This window comes from Gymnoscopelus microlampas (genome assembly GCF_963454915.1).
Source record: "Gymnoscopelus microlampas genome assembly, chromosome: 15".
In the NCBI taxonomy this organism is placed as follows: domain Eukaryota; kingdom Metazoa; phylum Chordata; class Actinopteri; order Myctophiformes; family Myctophidae; genus Gymnoscopelus; species Gymnoscopelus microlampas.
The window spans coordinates 44,889,609-44,913,206 of record NC_139952.1 but is presented as its reverse complement, the minus strand read 5'-3'; the positions used below and the strand labels follow the sequence as shown (position 1 = coordinate 44,913,206).

The window sequence follows — 23,598 nt, the reverse complement described above, 5'->3', positions numbered from 1 at the left end:
TTTCCAGACCACCGTCACCCCCCATCCATGGTCCGAACCCCCCACCATGGCCCACAAGACGGCCCTGGTCCTTCCATGACTGACCCTCTTATGATGAGTGCTGGTCCTGATGTAAGTTTCTTTTTATTTTCACCTTAATTTTACCAGGAGTATTCCCTTTCAGATTCAATCTATTTTTACCAAATCCTGGCCAGGACAGCAGCATACAAAGTTTAACAAACATAAATATAAAACAGCAATATAAACATACATGTATAATAACATTTAAAATGAATGTAAAACAAGAAAAGTATATGGTGATTTAGCTGTGTTCAGTAACAGTACATTGTCCAGTGGCCAAATAGTCCTTGATTTTCTTTTCAAAGTCCAGACTGGCTCATTAGCTCAGATGAGCATAAAAGGTTGCCACTTGCCAGTAGACTGAGGTCTGTCGAGGGTGAAGAGCTATATGTGGTGTTCTTGTCCTGTTTGTATTTTCTATGGTGAATACACCTTCTGGTTACAACCTACTACATGGCTCTGTACTGATTCCAGCCGCTATTATGGTCTTCCTCACAATCACTTTACCCAAATACAGCTCAAGTGGAGTTAGGAGGTTTTTGACCATTAACACATTGACTGCCTGAGATTAAAACATTGTTTTTTAGCGGCGCTAGCCGCTCTATATCTGACTTTGTCCGTGTGCATACGTCAACGTTGTGATTGGTCAGGTGCGTCAACAAAGTGATTGGTCAAGCTTCACGTGACACGTGGCTATAAACACATTATAAACACAAATTGATGACAAAATGTATCAAAGGCGCCGCTACCTTCACACAGGGTGTGATTTTTTATCACCATGCCAGCGTTTATTACCTTAAATTGACGATCTTTGGACAGCCACAGAAGCCACAACGTGCACGCGGATGTTAAAAATCACACCCTGTGTGAAGGTAGCGGCGCCTTTGATGAGCCCCGTGCTCATCCATGGGGAGTTTGTGTTGTCATAGCAGATAATAGCCCAGCCAATCAGAATACAGCGGACACACGGACACGGACACGGACAAAGTCAGATATAGAGCGGCTGGCGCCGCTAAAAATCACACCCTGTGTGAAGGAAGCGGCGCCTTTGATGAGCCCCGTGCTTTTGTGTTGTCATCAATATTTGTTTATAGCCCAGCCAATAAGAATACAGCGGACGGACATACACCCGGACATACACGCGGACATACATGCACACGGACAAAGTCAGATATAGAGCGGCTGGCGCCTCTAAAAAAAAGTGTATGTGGGGTTTAAGTGTAGAATATGTCCTAACTATGACCTGTGTTCTGCTTGTCAGGCCAGCCTGATTATGGATCCTACCAACGCTCTAGGATTTAGACCCGCCTTACCTGTCTGATTGGCTCCCTGGCAGGCATAGTTTTACTGAGGTTAGGGTTAGGGTTAAGCTTAGGTTTAGGCACAGTCTTACTGAGGTTAGGGTTAGGGTTAGGGTTAGGTTTAGGCATAGTTTTACTGAGGTTAGGGTTAGGGTTAGGTTTAGGCATAGTTGCAAAAACGAGAACTGTCAATCACAGCGACTACTGACCAATCACAGCGGGGTTTGCCAAGAGCTGGCGTGGGATCCATAATAACGCGTCAGGCCACTGAGCTTCATAGGAAACACCCTCTGCTGGCCATCCAGGACCTATCCCAGGTCAGAATATAATCCTTGAAAACTGCACTAGTCAAACCTTTAAATGCCATCCTCAAGGAATATAGAGCGTCGCAGTTCCCGCCCACTTCCAGTTGCCGGAAGTAAATACTCAATGCATTTTTCCCATTGACTTTTCCGAAAATATTTATATAAATTAATTTAAGCCTAGAATCAAGCCATCCAGGATTCTGGTGAATCATGACCATAAAACGTTTGATTCTGTGAAAAAACTTTTTTGAAAACGGCAAAACAAAGGGTATTTATTAAACATAGTATATCATATCATTAAATATAAAATTAAAAAAATCACAGAAAAAAAGGTTTTATGGTCATGATTCACCAGAATCCTGGATGGCTTGATCCTAGGCTTAAATTCATTGATATAAATATTTTTGGAAAAGTCAATGGGAAAAATGCATTGAGTATTTACTTCCGGCACCCGGATTCTGCGCAACTGCGATGCTCTATAGAAAAGGAAAGAATGGTTATAAAGGAAAATGCCGTCACCTGCAATGTGTATGATGATGATGATGATTTACAGTGTAGATGTATCTGTACGTCCTCAGAGGATATCTCGTGGGAAGGGGTATTCTGTTGTATTCTATATAGATGTATGTATGCTGTTTGCTTTGCCACAACTGCTAAGTATGTTATTTGGAAAGTATGTTATTTACAAATATTCTACAGTAGGTTTGATGGTTAGCCTACCTGCTATCCTATACTTTCTAGCACTAAGCTGGCACTTTGTAAGTTACTCCAAGAAGAGCTTCTGCTGAATGCCAACATTTTAACTGTGAATTGTTCTATTGTATTTAACTGTCTGTAGGTTTAGGTTATTGGGTTGTTTTGTCTTTATTAAGACCATTGTATGGGGACTCAACAGAACTCTCTCTCCACAGGACCCTGAGTTGGAGGTGGAAGAGGAGCTGCTGGTAGGACCTCATGAAGGTAGGGCCTTATGGAATTCAAACGAGCAGTATTTAAATGAAGGGCATCCCTCCCAGGTTTTACCAGTAAACCCCAAATTTACATCCCATCATGATATACTCCCATCACACGCACGTGCACACTCGCACACACACACGATCCAACCATGTAATTATCTGTAAAGCATTTTTATATTTTATATTTCTATACCAAAAGGTGATCATATTAGACTAGTTTAGTAATAGCAATAGCTTTTATGTTTTATTGTTTCGCTCGATTCACTTTCCAGACCACCGTCACCCCCCATCCACGGTCCAAACCCCCCACCATGGCCCACAAGACGCCCCGGGTCCTTCCATGACTGACCCTCTTATGATGAGTGCTGGTCCTGATGTAAGTTTCTTTTTCTTTTTCACCTTAATTTTACCAGGAGTATTCCCTTTCAGATTCAATCTATTTACCAAATCCTGGCCAGGACAGCAGCATACAAAGTTTAACAAACATAATAAATATAAAACAGCAATATAAACATACATGTATAATGACATGTAAAAGGAATGTAAAACGAGAGAAGTACATGGTGATTTAGCTGTGTTCAGTAACAGTACATGTCCAGTGGCCAAATAGTCCTTGATTTTCTTTTTAAAGTCCAGGCTGGCTCATTAGCTCAGCTGAGCATAAAAGGTTGCCACTTGCCAGTTGACTGAGGTCTGTCGAGGGTGAAGAGCTACATGTGGTGTGCTTGTCCTCTTTGTTTTTTCTATGGTGAATAAGTAGGCCTACACCTTCTCTCTACGTCGTCCTCAGACGAGCCCTCCATCGGAGTCTCCAGTCATCTCGGTTCTCCATACATCTGGCCAGCTCCTTTGTGCTTTCTGCACCAGCATCTTTCCTTAGTACATCCACATACGCTAGGTGTGGGACGTCCTCTTGATCGATGCCCGTGTGTTTGTTCCCACAGTGCAAGCTTTTTGACCGGGAATTCTTGGTGTCGGTGGCAGTGGCCGGCTAGTCTCATCCTCCTGACTGCAATCTTTTCTGATACACTTGGTAGTGCCCCGTACAGACTCTTGTTGTCTCCGCCAGGCCGTAAGGCATGGCGAGAGAGTATGTTTTGCACCCTGTCCGTCCGTCCGTCTGTCTGTCTGTCTGTCCGTCTGTCCGTCCGTCTGTGACCAGCTAATCTCTGGTTCCGTTGATCGCAGTGAAACTGTGCAGTGTGCACACACACTCCCTGGATGCCAATTCAAAACCTCTGCACCATTTTTTTTATTTCTATATACAAAATCTATAGTGCTCCTATAGATTTTGTCCAAACGTCACGCGAATCGGTACACAGTATCTCTATAGTCATTAAACGAAACAGGGTTTTTCAGATTTTTCATATTCCATCCTGATTGGCGAAAAATGGCTTCCAGAGTTTGCAACAAAATGCCTCAAATTATGAACACAGCATGCAATTTCCGTGACATTTTGCACGCACTAAGTTGAGGAACAAATACCACCCTTTTAACATTGGCCTGGTTATAGCGCCACCAGGAGGTGTAATATAGCCAAACAATTTTTTTGAACAAAATGCCTCAAATCATAAATGCAGTGGCCGATTGCCGTGCAAGACCTAAGAAGAAATGGCACCCCTAACCTTATTGTAGCGCAACCAGGAGTCCACAATAACCTACCTGACCTGGCGGAGACCTGTGCTCCGAGGAGCACTTTTTCTAGTTGGTAATGTGCTCGTCCTGGTTGATGTTCAGTACCACACGTAACATTCTGGTGTAGCACCCGTCCAGGGACTTCTGTAGGGCTTGCTAACACAGCTCCTGTGCTTTTACATGGTCAGATAGCAGGCTGATGTCGTCAGCGTAGTTCTGGTTGCACCTACTACATGGCTCTGTACTGATGCCAGCCGCTATAATGGTCTTCCTCACAATCACTTTACCCAAAGCCTGTGGGGTTTAAGTGTACAATGTGTCCTAACTATGACCTGTGCTCTGCTTGTCAGGCCACTGAGCTTCATAGGAAACACCCTCTGCTGGCCATCCAGGACTTATCCCAGGTCAGAATGTAATCCTTGAAAACTGCACTGGTCAAACCTTTAAATGTCATCCTCAAGGAATATAGAAAAGGAATGAATAGTTGAAAAGGAAAATGCAGTCACCTGCAATGTGTATGATGATGATAATGATTTATTTTAGATGTATCTGTACGTCCTCAGAGGATATCTTGTGGGAAGGGGTATTCATAACTGCTAAATATGTTATTTGGAAAGTATGTTATTTACAAAAATGCTCAATAGGTTTGATGGTTAGCCTACCTGCTATTCTATACTTAGTTTTTTGTTCTTAGCTGGTACTATGTAAGTCGCTCCAAGAAGAGCTTTTGATCTGCTGAATGCCAAGATTTTAGCTGTATATTTTTCTACTGTATTTTAACTGTCTGCAGGTTACTGTGTTTTTATGTCTTTATTAAGACCATTGTATGGGGTCTCAACAGAACTCTCTCTCCACAGGACCCTGAGTTGGGGGTGGAGAATGAGCTGCTGATAGGAGCTCACGAAGGTAAGACCTTATGGAATTCAAATGAGCAGTATTTAAATAAATCCCTCCAAGGTTTACCACCAAACCCCAAATCCCCTTCCCAAAATGTTGAAAGCCAACTATAAATGTAAAAGCTAACCCTATGGCTCAAAGTTGAATTTGTTTTGGCACTGTGTTCTGTTCTCCTCTCTTACAATGTAGTGTGATGTTTATCTATTAGGAACTGCACGTCTGTTTAGTTCCTGCCGTACAGTAGAGTTACTGTTGCCTCCTTAAGTGATTTTTGATTAATTTAGTAAATTAGTGATTAATTTACTTACATTTTCACATTTTGATATTGTTAATATTATTTACCATTCATTTGTATTACTTTTTTTTAGCTTACAGATAATTGTCAGCAGCAGGGGTGTAATGGTGGAACGTTATTTTAATAACTATGTAGTGTATAGATAGTAGGAAACATGTTTCTATGGGAAATGACTAGTTTTTAGCTAATAATTGTCAGCAGCAGGGTGTAATGGTGGAACGTTATTTTAATAACTATGTAGTGTATAGATAGTAGGAAACATGTTTCTATGGGAAATGACTAGTTTTTAGCTAATAGTTTTAGTCTTTGTAAATCTTCTCATGGAATGCCTTGAATTGAGCTCAAACTAAACGTTTTGTTTTGAACAAGTATCTTTCTCTTCTTTGATGGTGGCTGAGGCATTGTTGCGTGCAGATAGGATACTGCGGCACCGGCTACTGAAGCCAAAATGCTATGTTGCTTACCGTGTATGCGAGGAGTGAGGATGCATTTGCACACTCACTTGTAAACCTGTTATGCAAAGTAGCCATTTAGGTACTTTAAACATAGCTTAGACATGCCATTGCCACAGATTAAATAAAAAACTGACATCTGTCAGCACTCAGCACATAAACGTATAATGATTATGTATAACGATCACTGCAGAGGCATGCCTCACACCAATATAGAGAACCCTTAAACAGGGATTGTATACAGTACCCTGAAACATACATTAGTTACTTACAACCCATAAACAGAAGTTACATAACAGACCACAGATAATCTCAGTTCAGAAGTGACTGCAACAATCTAAAGTCCCTTCAGCTACCCCCAAAGATACCACAGTTACATACTGTAACATCAGTTTCACAGTTCAGTGTTCATCATTCAGTTTAATGTATTCTCTCACTCACTCACTCACTCACTCACTCACTCACTCACTCACTCACTCACTCACTCACACACTCACACACACACACACACACACACACACACACACACACACACACACACACACACACACACACACACACACACACACACACACACACACACACACACACACAATTTGGAAGTCAATTTGTCAAATGGTATGAAGTATCAAAAATCTGTATGACGCATGATTTCCCATTCCTCATGTGTTGTATCTACAGGAGGTGTAATTTCCCCGGCCCCAGAAGACGAGCCACCAGAAGATACAAGGTAAGGTCCACTCCTGTGTTGGAACGGCACAGTTGTTGTAATTATGTGGACAGTTATGCCAGAGTTATTGGTCCTACTCCATTGGTTACTTATCTACTTAAAGGAGAATTTTGGACTAAAGTTGTATTACCTTTTCTATGATGTTATGATATCTTAGGATGAATGGTACAGTAGAAAAATTGCATAACTCCACCCCTGGTCCACTACAGCTTAAAATGTGCGTGGATAGGCCTTAGGTTAGATCACATATTTTAATAGCTTTTATTTTTTTGAGAGAGAGATCTGATGTTCATTGTGACAGAACACTATGCAACCAAAAAAAAAAAAAAAAAAACCTAAGTCTCGCTAGATGAGATTGAAATCTCGAGATTTCAATCTCGTCTAGCGAGACTTCTGTTTTTTTTAGCTTTTTTTTTTTTTTGACAGTGTTCTGTCACTATGAACATCAGATCTCTCTCACAAATAAAAAAAAAGCTATTAAAATATGTGATCTAACCTAAGGCCTATCCGCGCACATTTTAAGCTGTAGCGGACCAGGGGTGGAGTTATGCAATTTTTCTACTGTACCATTCATCCTAAGATATCATAACATCATAGAAAAGGTAATACAACTTTAGTCCAAAATTCTCCTTTAAGGTGAATTACAGCAGCCAACCTCTTTATGTGTCTAAAGCGCCAATCACATTGTGTAACCTGAATATGTTTTTGAATAATTGTAAGGTAGATTTCTAGTTTGACTGGTTCACAGGGTATTCAACATCACCATGGTACTGTTGTACTGTACATTGGTAATAATGTATAGACAAAGTGGAGTTCCGTTTAAGCCTTTTATTGTTCCGTTGCACACATGAGCATTTTGGGAGGTGGCAAGGAGGTGGTGAGGCTTCACGGTTATGGTTTTAACTAGAAGACAGAAACACATAATTAAATACAGTCCAACATTAATGACATCACATTTACAACTGACAACAATTAGGTACCTAAGACAATAATGACTAGCACTCTAGTCTAGGGGGATGGGTATGCCTACCACTTAAACATTAGAGTACTAACAAATTAATATGGGACAATACAACGACATTCAATATTTCCTACGGTTAGTGAACTGCATTTCCTTGAACGGTAAAGTGACTATGTGCACTGCGCATTACACACACTTCATATTTCAAGGCAAACAGGTGATCTGTAACATTACATTTATCAAACCAATTAAATACAACATATGAGAACCATGAATTTAACTCACTTCAGTGACGCATAACCATAGGTTGGCTGAGACTCCCAGGACAATAGGGCACTCATGTGTGGTCTTGCTGATGCCAAACTGAACTGAAAAGCAGTTTATATACAGTAGCAGGCCATTGATCGAGGAGTGAGTGAGAGCAGGTGAGAGGGGTGGAGCCAATCCATGGTAATAGGCCAGGGGGAGGGTTGCTGTCTAGGATGACTCTTTTCTACAATAATGTTCATACTGTCTTGTCTTGTAAAATATGTACAATTAATTAGGACGAAGACGTGCTGTTACTTAGGGGTTTTTATTAACCAGACTCCTGTATGTAACATTCACACAGGACGGCTGACTTCCACTCACTGGCCCTCATTTATCAATGGAGCATAAAAACTGCATATTTTTTGCCTTAAGTCTGGCTGTAGGGCAACATCAAAGTCACATTTATGAAGCGATCCTATACAGCCAATCCTAGCGTACATTTGGTCGGAGCTTTGATAAATCTGATGTCTGAAAATGAGCGTCATTTAAATAACACGCCCTTAAATATTCTCGGAACGCCCCGATTTTACGACATGAAGAACCATAATACGACCAAACAAATCATGAAAAGCCAATAAGAAAGAGTTTCCCCTGTTCGCCTCGCCACACACGCACAAACACGCGATCTCTCTCTCTCTCTCACTCTGTCTCTCTCTCTCTCTCTCTCTCTCTCTCTCTCTCTCTCTGTCTCTCTCTCTCTCTCTCTCTCTCTCTCTCTCTCTCACTCACTCACTCACTCACTCACTCACTCACACACACACACACACACACACACACACACACACACACACACACACACACACACACACACAGACACAGACACAGACACAGACACACACACACACACAGGGGTGTCACTACCGTCACGCAGTCGGTTACAAAACCGTTGTTTATGTACCCGAGATCCGTCACAAACCCGTGGAAAAAGTATCAGAAACCACTAATATCGCAAAATGAAGCGCGTGCGCACAGACCGGGCGCACATGCACGCGCGCTCATGAGGGCCCGCTGTGACCACCTCACGTCCGGGCCTACTGTTGCCTTGTTACGTGACTGCACACACACACACACACACGCACACACACACACGCCCAACTGTGTCTTTCATGTAATCCGTAACGGTACAAACTTTGTCACATAGGCTTGTAGCCTGCATGAATGACATATTATGATACCGATCACGTCGCCATGAATCTATATATACAATTTGAATCCTGCGCCATGTCGGTTGTCTGTATGTATGTATGTAGCCAGTGTGACGTCATATGACATCACGGTCGTGACATCACGATGAGACACGCCAGTGTGACGTAATCTCACGACAGCATGACATCACATCCTACCTATAAATAGGTAGGATGCACCAGTTCGACGGCTTCCATCCTCAACACAACCCACGCCGACGACCCTTTACACAAATAAACTGCTAACTTCATCTCCTGCGATTTCAACTATCTTTTCACATTGTACACCACTGCACACTCCCCACAGGTCTGCCATACCAGGTCTGAGTAATCACAAAGTGGGTTTTGGTCATTGGAGAGGTGATGCACGTCACCTCTTTCTGAAGTGGGTACTTTCAAAGCCTGCCGTGGATTTAGGAGAGCACAAAACTCTCTCTCACACTGTGAGGTGCCTGTAAGGTGGCACTGCAAAGTGAACGACGCGTCACGCTAGACGTTCGGGCCGCGTAGCGGCCCGAACTTCTAGTGGAATACGTTTGTATATACATTTATTTAACCCATTCCGAGCAGTGCGCTTTCGAGTTACACTAAAATAAAGCAGTCATGTAGGCTATTCCCCATGAGACTCGGGCGGGCTGCAGTGATCCCGTGCCGCCAAGTTAATAAGAGATTGGAGCGTCGGGTTTATATCCTTAACCCAGCCAGGTTGTAGCCTATATAACTCCAGTCCATACCATAGGACAAGCTACTGTAAGTCTGTGGACCTCACTGTCCATGAAAAGATGGTCGGGAGTCCCGACTCTCAAAAATGCTCTCGCAAAGGCGCTCATATATTTTGAAAATAGCAGATCTACAAGCTCACAACGCGTCGCGATGCGACACTTGTGAGCTTGTAGATCTGCTATTTTCAATGCAGCAAGATTTGCAATCTTATCTGAATGACTGTTAAAGCAGTTTGTTTAAATTACTTTATAAAAGATATATTTTCACAGGGATTATTTATTAGTGTGTAAGATATACATTTTGGAGTGGAAGCATGTGTCCAGATACCTTTCAGACGGTCAGACAATGCAGCTCCGCAGGTCTACAATGGAACAAACAGGTGCAGCCAAAGCCAACAACTGCCTCCGACCAGACGTGAGATCTGAACGGGCCGTAGGCTGAAGACAACGTCAGGATATATTGATAAATGCCAAAAGTTGCGCTGATCTCGCCGTACGCCTATTATTTGGTCTACACCACTTGATAAATGAGGGCCACTGACTCTGTACCTGATGACACACCCTTCAGTACGTTGCACCAACCAATCACAATCCAGATCACATTAGACACTTATTGGTGGTAGAGTAGAGTTAACTGTGTATATCCCAAGTCCAACATCAACACAATATCAATCACAAGTCCTCCACAGACTCTACCTTAGCCCGTATACATTTGCCGTAGCACTTGCCCTGGCCTTGACGACCTTGTAGGCTTATGCAAAGGCTAAAATGTAATTTAGATAGCATGTTATGTAGACAGATACTAGGTTCATTCGTAGACCTGGCATCCTATAGTGTGTGTGTATAGTTTCAATGTGCAGATGTTTTTTATTTTATATATTATACTGTTTAGACTGATGATAGGTTCTTCGTTTACCTATGATCCTAGATTACTATTTCTGTGTTTACCACCATGGTGCCGTGGTCAATATCTGCTTGATGTTTCATTCATTTGATCAATTTGTCTTATTAGCTGGCTCTATGTATTTGTTTCAGAAACATCCTTACAGTAATTTGAGTTATGACGTTCACCATCAACTGTTTTATTATGCATTATATTTTATTTTCATATATTACTAAATTGACAATGCAATCGATATGGCAGTGCTTAATTCCAGTAATTATTTTAGCATTATGGTATGTGTTTGTGTTCTGACGACTGACAATGTATTACACAAGAATACTAATGTATGGCATTGACTGCCCACACAGTAGTCATGCAGAACCACAATAAGCTCGTCATAAACTATTTTCTTTTTTAGATTATGCTTATTTGGTTCAAAACTGTGGGTGTGCCTCATGCATTTCACATGTTAATCCACCCATTATCTCCAGCTTCTCTTCCTGTTGGCGGATGAGGTGCTGTACATCAACCCCGTTATCTCAACGTAAAAAGCACTGCTTCATGGGATGGGGTCTATTATTTGCCTTCGCAACTTTCGTTATTTCTGTGTTAAATGCAGGTAAGACCCACCATTCATTTATATGATGCTATAAAGTATTTCCTCTCAGGATAAGCAGAGGTAACATTATCAAAAACAACACAGAAATAAGTGCAGGTGAGAAAAAGAAACCCATAAAGGGTTCTCACCTAAAAATAATAAACAAGTAGTTAAACATGATAATCAAACATAAGACATGACATTATGTTTATCATTACATTTAGTAATAATATACATTTCATGAGTAACAAAGTAATATACCACATTACCTTTTTTTCTGTCAAATTGTATAATAGTAGAAGTTTACCACACCTCTAGAGTTCAACACTTACGTGCCACAGACGATGTGACAGATATGCCCATATATGGAGATGTGTGTGTCTGTCAGTCCCTGTCCCTTTTATTCCCATGTATGGAGATCTCTGATTCCATGAGTATATGCCAAAGTGCCCATATATGGGCATGCTGATATAACTATTCATATAGGATGGACAATATGGTCAAAATATCATATCACGATTTTTGCAGAATCACGATCCACGATCGTATCACAATTTATTTTGCATGTTGACTTTTAGGATTATCATTATTTTATTATGATTATTAATTCAATTCAATTACATTCAATTTTATTAACACATTGAGTGCCAAAGACATAGATCTACGTGTCTGAAATCCAACCGTCAAGTTTTTTTTTTGTTTCATAAGAAGGCGCTCTAACGCAACTTAGGAATGATCCCTCGACTGTGCTAGAAAGAATTGACGGATTTGACATCATCCCAAAAAACGTCACTTCCATACGCCCCAATGATAGGATTTGGAGAAAAACACTTCTGGCTCTGATTCTTTTGTTTTTGGTGAAAACCAGCTATTTTCAACGGCGGTCGCTCTAAAATGGCCGATCGTGGTAAAAAACAATGTTGTTCCAGTGGATAGACACTTAGACAGGACCCTCCCCCATCCCCCCGACACTTTTTGTTTACATACGGGTGCAGTCAGAGTTCTTTGAGATACAATGGGGCCTGTCCATTGAGAGCTTTGTAGGTGAGGAGGAGAATTTTTAATTCTATTCTGTATTTAACAGAGCCAGTGCAGAGAGGCCAGTGATATGATCTCTTCCTCTGATTCCTATCAGTATACACGCAGCAGCATTCTGGACTAGCTGCAGGCTGTTTAGGGACTTACTTGGGCAGCCTGATAATAAAGAGTTGCAATAGTCCAGCCTAGAAGTAACAAATGTGTGAACACGTTTTTCTGTGTCATTTTGAGACAGAATGTGTAATTTGTCTCTAAGGTGCTTTGATCCTCTAATAAGGATGAATAATAAGTGGCTCTGTCATTGCAGAGGGCCTTCCTATATATTTTAAAGCTATTCTGCCTGGCTATACAGGATTATTTCTGTTTGGTTGAACGTCATATCTTTTCAAGTTTACGTGATGTTCGTTTGAGATTTATAGTTATAGAGTAATACCATGGGGCCAGCCTCTGTTGCTTTGTTATCTTCTTTCTTAAAGGAGCAACGGGGTCAAGTGTTGTTTGGAGCGAGCCAGTGATACTATCAATAAGGTGATCAATTTGAGAGGGCTTATAATAGAGATCTTCTATTTTGATGGCTGATGATATTGTTTCCTTAAATTTACTTAAAGCACTATCGGATAGATTTCTATCAAAGACATGTTTGTCCAATGGTGAGTAATCAACTAATTTAAATTCAAAATTTACTATAATGGTCAGAAAGTTCACGACTATGTGGGAAGACTATGAGATGTTCTATTTCAATGCCATAGACCAGAACGTGTGGTGAAAATATGGGTAGGTTTATCTACACACTGAGAGAAACCGATAGAATCAATTCATTAATTAAATAAATAAACGCTTTACTAAGGCTAGTGGTTCCTACAGTACATGCACCAATAACCCGAGTTGTATTCTCAATATCATGCTGGGGGGGGGGGGGGGGCTTGTCACTGAGTGGAGCTGAAGACCCACTGTCACACTCAACGGGTGTAGCAGTGAGTGGGGAAACTCTGTTTGAAACGTGAAGTGGTTTGTGTCCCGTGTGCTTTGGGTTTCGGTTGCAGTATGAAATAACATTTAGGGGAGAACGGGGAAAAATGAGCCAGTGGTTAAGTTGAACCACCCCCTTTATCTAGAAAACTAGAACACTGTGTTGTCATGTGACCTTAAATCTAGTAAACAACCATAATTTACACCTGGCTGTGAAGTTGGGAAGAACATGGGGAAAATAGAAAACATTATTTATTTATTTTTGCCGGTCAAAATATGATTTCTACACGTCAGGTAAAATGACTGTTATATCAAAGCAAATTTACCCAGTTCTAAACATCTATATCAGACATGTTGGTGATTTGCCAATGAATAAAACCATGTGAATAATTTAGCAAAGAAATTATTAATAATTAAGTATTATTCTTGCCAATTTTGTCTAAAATAGTGTCCGTGGGGTAAAATGAACCTTTATTTTTTATGAACCTAATATTCTTTGTTAATTGTTTGCTACTCAAATTATGCTGAATGACCTTTAATTTGGATGAATATATGAAGTTTATATTGTATTAGCAATTGCAAATATTAAAAGGTTTTGAATAACAAACTTTATTTAATTGGCTTTATATTGTTTAAATAACCGTTAAGAAAATAAATAACACTATTTGCAAAAGGGAAATGTGTAATTAAATTATTTTTGATAATTTAATACATTATTTCTTCAAGTTCAAACTTGACATTTTTAAATATCATGTGGATCAACTTACTTAAGTTGAGCACTTTTTTTTTAGAACTCATATTTTTATGGCCCTTTCATAGATGTTTACTCATAACTTCAATTCATAGAAGACATCCTGAAATAAGGGTAGGTGTTTAGATTTTACTGCTACCACATTTTGCCTTGATCCAGGACAACTTAAGTGAAAAGTGGCTCATCTTACCCCGTTCTCCCCCTATCTGTCCACCGTTTTGTTTAAATTTTTCGGTTTGGGGAGTCCAGCCGAACCGAACTGATGGTTGGTTGTTCTAGTCGTATTCAGCTTTAGTGTGTTAGTGTTTTAACCATTCACCCATACTCTGAACTTGTGCAAACCTGCTGGTAGTGTCAAAGTGTGACACTTTTCTTTGCGGTCAAATCATGAGACAATGAGCGCAAAATGAGGTGTGAATCAGGGAAAAAACTGTCCGTATTCAGGCCCTTTTCAGAGAAAGTTCAGGGCAGTGTGAAACTCTCACGTATCATGTCCCTATGTATGGTGTGTATATTATCAAGTAGTTTAGCATGGGATTCAGCCACTCGGAAGCAAGGAATGGGACTGTCAGTTTTAGAATATGTTTTAAATGTATAATGAGGCATTGCTTGAGATTAGACTGACAGAATCAATACAATCATTCATGCTACAATGTATTGGTGTTAAATGTTCTACACCTCCCTTTTTACAGTTATTACTGCTCACCATCCTCATGTCCTCATTCACATCTTCTTCATCCTGTCGGCCGTGACATGCTGTTCTGGCATCCTCGCTGGCATCGTCTCCTTTAAACACTCCTGGTCCTGCAAGGGAAGAAGTCTGTTGGCTGCAGGGATTATGTTCCTTGTTACCTGTGAGTTTTCACACAGCATCCATGTTAATTTAACTCTGACTGTACAAATGTAAAGGAACCAGACTCTGAGTTAAAGGTCCATTTCTACACAGAGTTACATTGACACTGGAGATTTGTTTTACTGTACACACACACTCACATGATCACACACGCACACACACGCACACGGACGCACACACACACACACACACACACACACACACACACACACACACACACACACACACACACACACACACAAACAGTGGTGGAAAGTAACTAAGTACATTTAGTTAAGTACTGTACTTAAGTACAATTTTTAGGTATTTGTACTTTACTTGAGTATTTCAAATTTCCAATACTTTTACTTCTACTCCACTACATATCAGAGGCAAATATTGTACTTTTACTCCACTACAATTATTTGAAAACTTTAGTTACTAGTTACTTTTCAGATATACATTTTTATATTATAAAACATACATTAACCACTTTAGCCCTATTTTGTATCTAAGCTATTTGAAAATAGCCGATCTACAGGCTCACAGCGGGTCGCTTTGCGACGCGTTGTGAGCTTGTTGATCTGCTATTTTCAAATATTTGAGTACTTTTGGTACTATAGTACATTTTGATGCCAATACTTTTGCACTTTCACTCAAGTACATTTTGAATTCCGGACTTTTACTTGTAATGGAGTACTTCTACATTGCAGTATTGGTACTTTTACTCAAGTAAAGGAATTGATTACTTTTTCCACCACTGCGCGCGCACACACACACACACACACACACACACACACACACACACACACGCACGCGGACACATATCTGCACTATTAATAATAATCTTGTAACTTCCCATCTACCACCTTTCTCAGCTGGCTTTCTCTTGGTACCTGTGATCCACGCAAGTCAGTCCGGGCCCCCAAAAATATTAGTCTGGCTTCTTGTGCTCATGCCCATCACTGCAGGTAAGGACGGAGAGAACCCACAGACACTCTGCTCTCCAAAGATTAACCACAATTGTTTGTATCCTAATCTGAACCTGGGCAGATGAAACAACAACAGACTCTTATATACATTATGTTGCAGATTTGCATTTGACTTTACTCTGATAGAACGCATATATTTTGTGTTTTGGGTCCCGGTTGTTTTCCTTCTAATAAAGTCAGGACCAAATCAATTAATTGACACCATATTATTTTATGAAAGAATAAAAAAAATGTTTGTGACAGCCGTTCTACAACAGTGGACCAATTGATGCCAAATACCGCCTGTTGAAATCTATTCAGCTAGAATGTTCCTCAAAGCTAAATTGTAAAAGCCACATGTTCTGTAATCGACACAGTAAATATAACCTCTTTATATGACTGAACAACAGTGCCCTCTGTCTGTTGCAGGTGTCCTTTACATTTGTGCCTACAGAATGGACACACGCGCACGCAAAGTTTTCAGAGATTAGAGGGAGACAGCCACCACAAACATGAAGACAGGGCTCTGCTTCACTGAATGGAAGCCAAGGACTGATGCAGAAAGACACGGAAGGACGTCTTGTGACTGTATTTAAGTCTCAAGGATATTTCTAGGCATTTGTGATAATAGCATGAATACGGTATGAATTTTAACTACAGTATGTTTGTCTGCCTTAAAAATGTACTTCACTGCCTTCATTCAGGAACATTTAAAAATATGTGAAGGATAAATGCATCTGTAAGCTGAAACATGTGAATATGACACAGTTTTCAATAAATCTTCCTCTTAAAGCAGCATTACGGTGATGTTATTAGTTTTAATGTATTATATTCCGCATGCCACCAGTTGAGGTCAGCGCTATACTTTACAGTACTGTACTGTTCTTGGGCTACATTTGGACATCAGTCATTTTTCAATTCAATTTAATTTTTATTAAAGTGTCAAATCACAACAAGTTGTCTCAAGACACTTTACATGTAGAGAAGAGACCCGACAATCCCACCCTGAACAAGCAATTTTGCGACAGTGGCAACGAAAAACTCCCCCTTAACTGGAAGAAACGTCAGGCAAACCCTAGGCTCTAGGGTGGGGGCCTTCTGCCTCGACCGTGTCGGGGGGAAAGAAGAGAGAGAGAGAGGGAGAGACAGAGGAGACAGAAAGAGATACAAGTAGTAACAATAACAGTAGTAGCAAATATAATGGTGTAAGATAGTATATGATAATATAATATAGTACAACAATAATGTGTATACAGTATATAATGGTATAATATAAGAATGTTAAGTTAATATATAGTGTAGTGGTATAGTGTAATGTAGTAGAAATCCACGGTCGTGCTCCATGGATCGGCCCGGTCCGCAGTCACAGTCTTGAGCCGCAGCTGGGGGTCCGTAGTGACAGTCCATGGAACTGCGACGTGGGAGATAAAAGAAACTCCAGGGAGCGGGTCCCCGGGTGTAGAATTAGTGGCAGGCCTCACTAGAGTGTGAATCCGTACAGTGTTAATTACGATTGTACCAGTGGGACACAAACCCACACAACCAAAAGGGAGGACGAGAAGAGAGAGGACGGGAGGAGAGAGGAGAGAGCGGGGGAGGTGGGGAGGGAGAGCGGAGAGAGGATGACTATAGGGTGACTGAGTCTATAAACTTCAGCTATAGGCTTTATCATAGAGAAAGGTTTTTAGTCTAGTCTTAAATATACATGTTTACATATTAAATATGTCATGATTGAACACATGATTTTAAGTTAGGTGAAATATTCCATCCTTCCATAAACCTACACCATTAGAGAGTGCTTACATTACCTACAGTAGGACAGCCTCAGTTTCACTGATAATCTAAAGAGTGTGCTTGGGGAGAGGTTTTGTTTTGTAATATTCTGTGTAATATATGAATGGGAATGGAAATAACCAGTAAGCCCACCAGAGAACAGAGAGCCTACACTGTAGAAGTCTGTCTGTCGATTACCCCCCAAACTGCTTGTCTTCAATACCTCAGTGAGGTATATGCCTTAAAGGAGAATTCCGGACCACGTTTTTCTTACCTGTTTTTATGATATTGTTATATCCTAGCACGAGTGGTACAGTAGAAAAATGTGAGTCCAGCAAAACCTGAGCGGACGGTCCATGTGCTAGATCACATATTTTATGACTATTTTTATATATCATTTTGTGTTCATATCTGACTTTCCTAATGACAGAAACCTCACCACAGTGTTTTTGTCACAAATGGGCCGCCGTAGTGTTTACATTCTGATCACAGGCTAAATCTCAGCTTGCGAGACTTCCGGAGGGGCTCATCATCTCACACATACACTGTGGACAGTTTTCTGTCATTAGTCAGATATGAATAAGAAAATATATATATATAAAATCGTGATAAAAATACGCGATCTACTGTACCAGTCCAGGCGCATACCACATACGCTGGTAATCCAGCCTGACAGCTTGTCGCGGGTTCGACTCCCGTTTCCGACGACCTTTGCTGTGTGTCATCCCCCCATCTCTCTCCCCATTTCCTATCAACCAGCCTGATCTAGCTCTCAGAATTTAGTATACATAGCACGGACCCAGTGCACGTCATTCCGTGCATAGTCGCCTAGAAAATCCGAGAATCCGTGCATATGTACGACGAGTCCCACGGTGGGCGTAACCAGTTGCAACCCGGAAAATCCCCACAACAAAATGTACGATTCTGTGCCTATCGGTACATAACTCAAACAGCGCTGAGTAGGCTCAAGGGAACGTCGCAACGTTCGGGACGGCAACTCGTTCGCTTTAGCTCACTCGGTGGCCCCTCAAGTGGCTCCAGTTCCCTTGAGACTGCGCGCCTCCGAAATGGTTTAGTAAATTTGGGGGAGATGCGAGGCGGCTATGCATGGATTTTTGGGTTTTCCAGTTGTCTATGCACGGAATGACACTCCCGTGCAATGTATACAAGGTCGTGGGAGATCGGGTTGTGTCAACCTACTTTCCTAACAATAAAGGCAGAAAAAGCCCAAAAAATGAATCTTACCATTTTTTTTTTAAAAAGATCTAGCGCGTGGAACGTCTGCTTTGGTTTTTAGCTGCGGTGGACTCGGGACGGAGCTATGATTTTCTTCTACTTCACCACTCGTCCCAGGATATAATAATATCATATAAAAGGTAAGAAAAACGTGGTCCGGAATTCTCCTTTAACACATGGATCTTCCCAACGCAATAGTGAAACTCTTCTGTATTAGTTGGAATTGTACTTGGGCCGTACTTTTTCTGCCGAAAGAAAGTCAATGTGTTTCTGAAAGAAAGTCAATGTGCTGTAACAGATAATGGTATTATTACTGTAACTGACCAGCATAGACCTATAGGCTATATAGTACAATTAATTATACCAATGTGACATGACAAAGAGCAAAGCCAAACAACTTGCTAAACATTGCTCTGTTTCAGCTGTTATATGCTGTTTGTCTGTGTGGAGGAGAAGGTGCTATATGTACCCTATAGGTGCCCATGAACTGTCTAACCCTGTTACATTTGTTTCCGTATAAATTAATATTACTTTGTGGATTCAAATAAAGAATTCAAATGTGTGTGCTGCTTAATCCTAAGTGAACGCGTAGGTTCACCCTACAGCTTTGCTTCCTCGACTGATGGTCAGAGTTATTGCTCTCAGCACCCTGAGGCAACATTCAGAAGGGCAGCCTGAAGTCTCCAAAGCAAAAAACTAAAATATGAAAACAAAAAATGAAGACACAAAACATGAAGGTGTTATTATTGTCAGATACTCTCTAGAAGCAGACGCTCCATTAATTCTATTTTCAGACACTCCCTAGACCAGTGGTTCTCAAATGTTGTCGTGTCAAGGACCCCCAACTTGATATATATTTGGCCGCGGACCCCCATCTGAAAATATTTTGTGCCTGGGACTCCCAGAAGAGAAGATTTGTGTTGAAAATGTATATATTTTAGAAAATATATCTCAGAAATACCGTAGCAGATGGATAAGCTCGCAGCGTGGCATGAAGTGACGCGCTGTGAGCTTTTTGAATAGCCAACATATAAATGGTTAAAATGATTGTGATGCTATATTAACACTTTTCACTGTGGGACCCCCTGGAACCCCCTCAAGGACCCCTGGGAGTCCCCGGACCCCACTTTGAGAACCAATGCCTTAGACCAGCAGCGGGCTCTTTAAATCCTCCCCCCCACCACCCCCTCCCCCACACCTGCAAGAGACAAACAGCTGTTTGATACTCCTTTATATTTGTAATTGAAACTGTGAAATGAAAAACATATAATGTAACGTTACATTACACAACATGGACGTACAGTACAGTTGTCAGTGTTGTCAGGGAGTTTAAACTACTAAACCACGTCTGTGACAGACGGAAGAGAAGTTAATTATCTTCACAACAAACTGCGTTGTTTTCTTTCAAAATTAGTGGATTATTCAGGTGAGTTTATAGTTAAATACAGTTATAGCTGCTTTAATAGCATTAATATATCCATGGAATATAGCTGGTTTGTGTCATTTCACTTTTGTTATTTTACTCAGTGAAATTATGATTATGGTAAAGTAAAAACTATTCAGGATACAATATTTAGCTTTATGTGAAATGATGAATAATATGTTGTAATGAGATGTGTTTGACTGTGATGTAACATGCAGGGCTAAAGAATATAAGGTGCGCTTGTGTGTTTCAATTGTGGTTAAATATGATGTGTACTGGTAGACTATGGAAAAATGAAAAAGGACAGATATGTGTATTATTTTTTAAATGAATAGGCCAGTAAGGTGCTTAAAGATGCTCTGGTCCTTTATACTTAAATATACGTAAATATTATGTTAACAATGTTATGTTGTGTTGCTGACAGTGTCCTTGTATGAAAGCTCATAGTTATTAAACCCTCACCTGTAAGTTCTTCTGAATATAGAGCATCAGCTCTTTACTAACAAAGTGATAAAGTAGAGCAGGTGGTCTCAGACATGTTCATATCAAGGACCCCCAAATGTGTGAATATAAATTTCCACATTTTTCAAAAGTAGCCGATCTACAAGCTCACAACATGTTGCATTGCAATGCACTGGCTATTTTGTATTATCTGAAGTATAAAATAGGGTTAAAGTGTTCCCCATTTTGCTGGGGACCCTCTGGAACCCTGTCATGGACCACTGGGGGTCCCCTGACTCCACTTTGAGAACCATTGAAGTAGGGGACCTTATCAACTGACTGATACAATGTTTCTACTGTATATACTGCTACAACCTGTCATAAAAAAATACTCTGCTGCCATCTAGTGGAAACTGAAGTACAGACCAATCTCATGAAACTCATTAACCACTTGGGGAATACCACTCATTTTCAACATTGAACCATGTCATAATATACCTTAGAACTGTTGTGTAGAAATAAGAAAAAAAAGTCGTCCCCCCCTTCTATGTTTCCTAGAAATGATTGTTGGGGTCATGCGATCAGTGACATACGGCCAGTGTACTTGTAACTTCTGTCATCGTTTATAAGTGATATAATACTTTTAAAAGTCCAAGTTCATAATTAAGAAGGTATTTTAAGTCACATTTATGTATACATTATGTCTTCTGTATCAAGTTGTTGTAATACTTTTATTTTTGATGTGTCAAAGTCACTTTCAGTGTCTTGTTGGTCTGCTCTCATGTGAATGGGGTTCACACAGGACTTTTGCATTAAGCAATCAAGCAGCAAACAGCAGAAAGTGCAGAAGCTTAGTGTCATGTTGGTCACAACAGACTGTCTGAAGTTATAAGAAAGGTTACTGTCTAAAGTTATAAGAAAAGGTTATAAGGACATGAAGACTAAAGAGTAGGCTACTCCCTGTATGTGTTTGACCAACAAGCTTCTTTCTTTCTTTCTTTCTTTCTGATACTCAAGGCTTATGGTGTTCCTCCCAACCCACTCCGGACCAGAGCAGCCAGGTACACGGGTACAAGAGCCACGGTGATGACCTCATGGGCTCATGGGTCAACACAACAGAGTAAGACCTTAAAATGAGGAAATAACTTCCATGGAGGGCTCAGAATGGCATGGACAGTATAACAGTCCAACCTCCTCCCACCATATCAAGCTCATTTTCTCAGCGACTGTAGCGTCTGTTCTCCTATACGGCTGTGAATGCTGGACCCTATAGCAGGGGTCGGCAATAGGCGGCCCGCGGGCCAAAATTGGCCCCCCAGAAATAATATCTGGCCCGTGAGATAATTTTGAAAAAAAAAAAAAAAAAAAAAAAAATTTTTTTTTTTAGAAAAATATTTTTTGATTTTTTTTTTGGGGGGGAAGGATTTTATTTTTATACAGTATCAGACCGATAGTCTCACATATAGGCCGCTATTATATCTATTATATCCAAATACAGAAAGATACAGTATGAATGATTTACTGAAAAGTGTTATAAAAAAAGTATTAAAAATTAATGTTAAAATAATTATAAATACTTATTTCATAGAACCTGAACCCACTTTTGAAATCATGCACTCATAAACACGATGCATTTTAAAGGATTTATAACATTTTATAGCTAGATTAGAGGAAAATGGAGAAAAAAAAAAAAATCACCAGAAAAATCGCCTGTGCTGATATTTAAACCGGAAAAAATGTTGATTTATATTGGTCAAACAGAACCGAATTAGACCCAAATTAGACCCGAATTAGACCGAGTTAGACCCGAATTAGACCCGAAAAATTTTGTGCTGCGCGCGCGTGCATGTTCGCGGGGAGGCCCGGCCCGCGATGGAATGTCTGGGAGTGATATTGGCCCTAGGCTTATCTCAATTGCCTACCCCTGCCCTATAGCCTACGTACATAGAGGTCCCTGGATGGGAGCTACACCAGAATGGTCCCGTGAGAAGATAACAGCAAGGATAATGAGGCTGGCCAGTCCCCATCAGTCAGACATCAACACTGGGAGCTCCCAGCCAGCAAGCTATGGGGCCCAACACATGCCCACACACACCTACATGGATGTACTAATGAAAGATGCAAGGGAAGAAAGTACTGGTGAGATAACCAGATGTATGGAGGATGGAGATGACTGGAGAGGATGACCTAGAGAGAGGGGGGGTCAATGAGTCCATGAGATCCACAGCTTGACCCTGACCATCACTTACACAGCTGGTGAAGCCAAGAAGAAGACATCTCAGGGTAGGAACCTGCTTTCTGTCTTTTCTTTTTTTTTTGCTGCTGCTGCTGATTGTGTTGTATGTGTATGTGATTCAAACTATTGCTCTATTGTTGTCATTCATTGTGATTCATGTTCTATTGTTGTCATATTAGGACCCAATGACAGGGTGGCAATGACAAAATAATCAGTGACTGTTTCTGGCTCTGGAATTGAAGGCTGATGTGAATCTACAGTACAGTGTGTCTGTTGTGTTGTGTCTGTGAGTTGTGAGACAGTACAGTACAGTATGTGTATACTAGGCTGTGTTGTGTTGTGCTGTTGAGGCTGTCAAAAAGCAGAATACAGTACATATAATATGCTGCATGTGTATATTGTGGTGTTGTTTTTGAAGTTGTGAGTTGTGACAGGGTACAGTATATGTATACTAGGTGATGAGTTGTGGCAGGGTACAGTATACATTTACTAGGTTGTGAATTGTGACAGGGTGGATGTACAGGTATTGTTTCATATTATTGGCTTGGGAGGATGTTGTGTATAGTCCTGTGATTCAAGCTATTGTTGTCTTATTAGGACAATGGGTGGCAATGAAACAATGTTCAGTGACTGTGTGTGG

General features: G+C 40.6%; 1 protein-coding gene across 1 annotated transcript in view; it reads left to right on the top strand.

Annotated features, from left to right (window-relative positions):
• LOC311061224 (uncharacterized protein) overlaps positions 1 to 11,238 on the top strand; it is a gene marked incomplete at its 3' end in the record, with an annotated part of 14,784 nt that extends 3,546 nt beyond the window's left edge. The window contains exons 5-11 of the mRNA XM_084079778.1: positions 8 to 111; positions 2,578 to 2,610; positions 4,608 to 4,661; positions 5,076 to 5,163; positions 6,583 to 6,631; positions 10,132 to 10,222; positions 11,182 to 11,238. Coding sequence (XP_083935904.1) covers positions 8 to 111; positions 2,578 to 2,610; positions 4,608 to 4,661; positions 5,076 to 5,163; positions 6,583 to 6,631; positions 10,132 to 10,222; positions 11,182 to 11,238 — 476 coding nt within the window. The remainder of the gene's footprint in view (positions 1 to 7; positions 112 to 2,577; positions 2,611 to 4,607; positions 4,662 to 5,075; positions 5,164 to 6,582; positions 6,632 to 10,131; positions 10,223 to 11,181) is intronic.
• Positions 11,239 to 23,598: the final 12,360 nt, after the last annotated feature.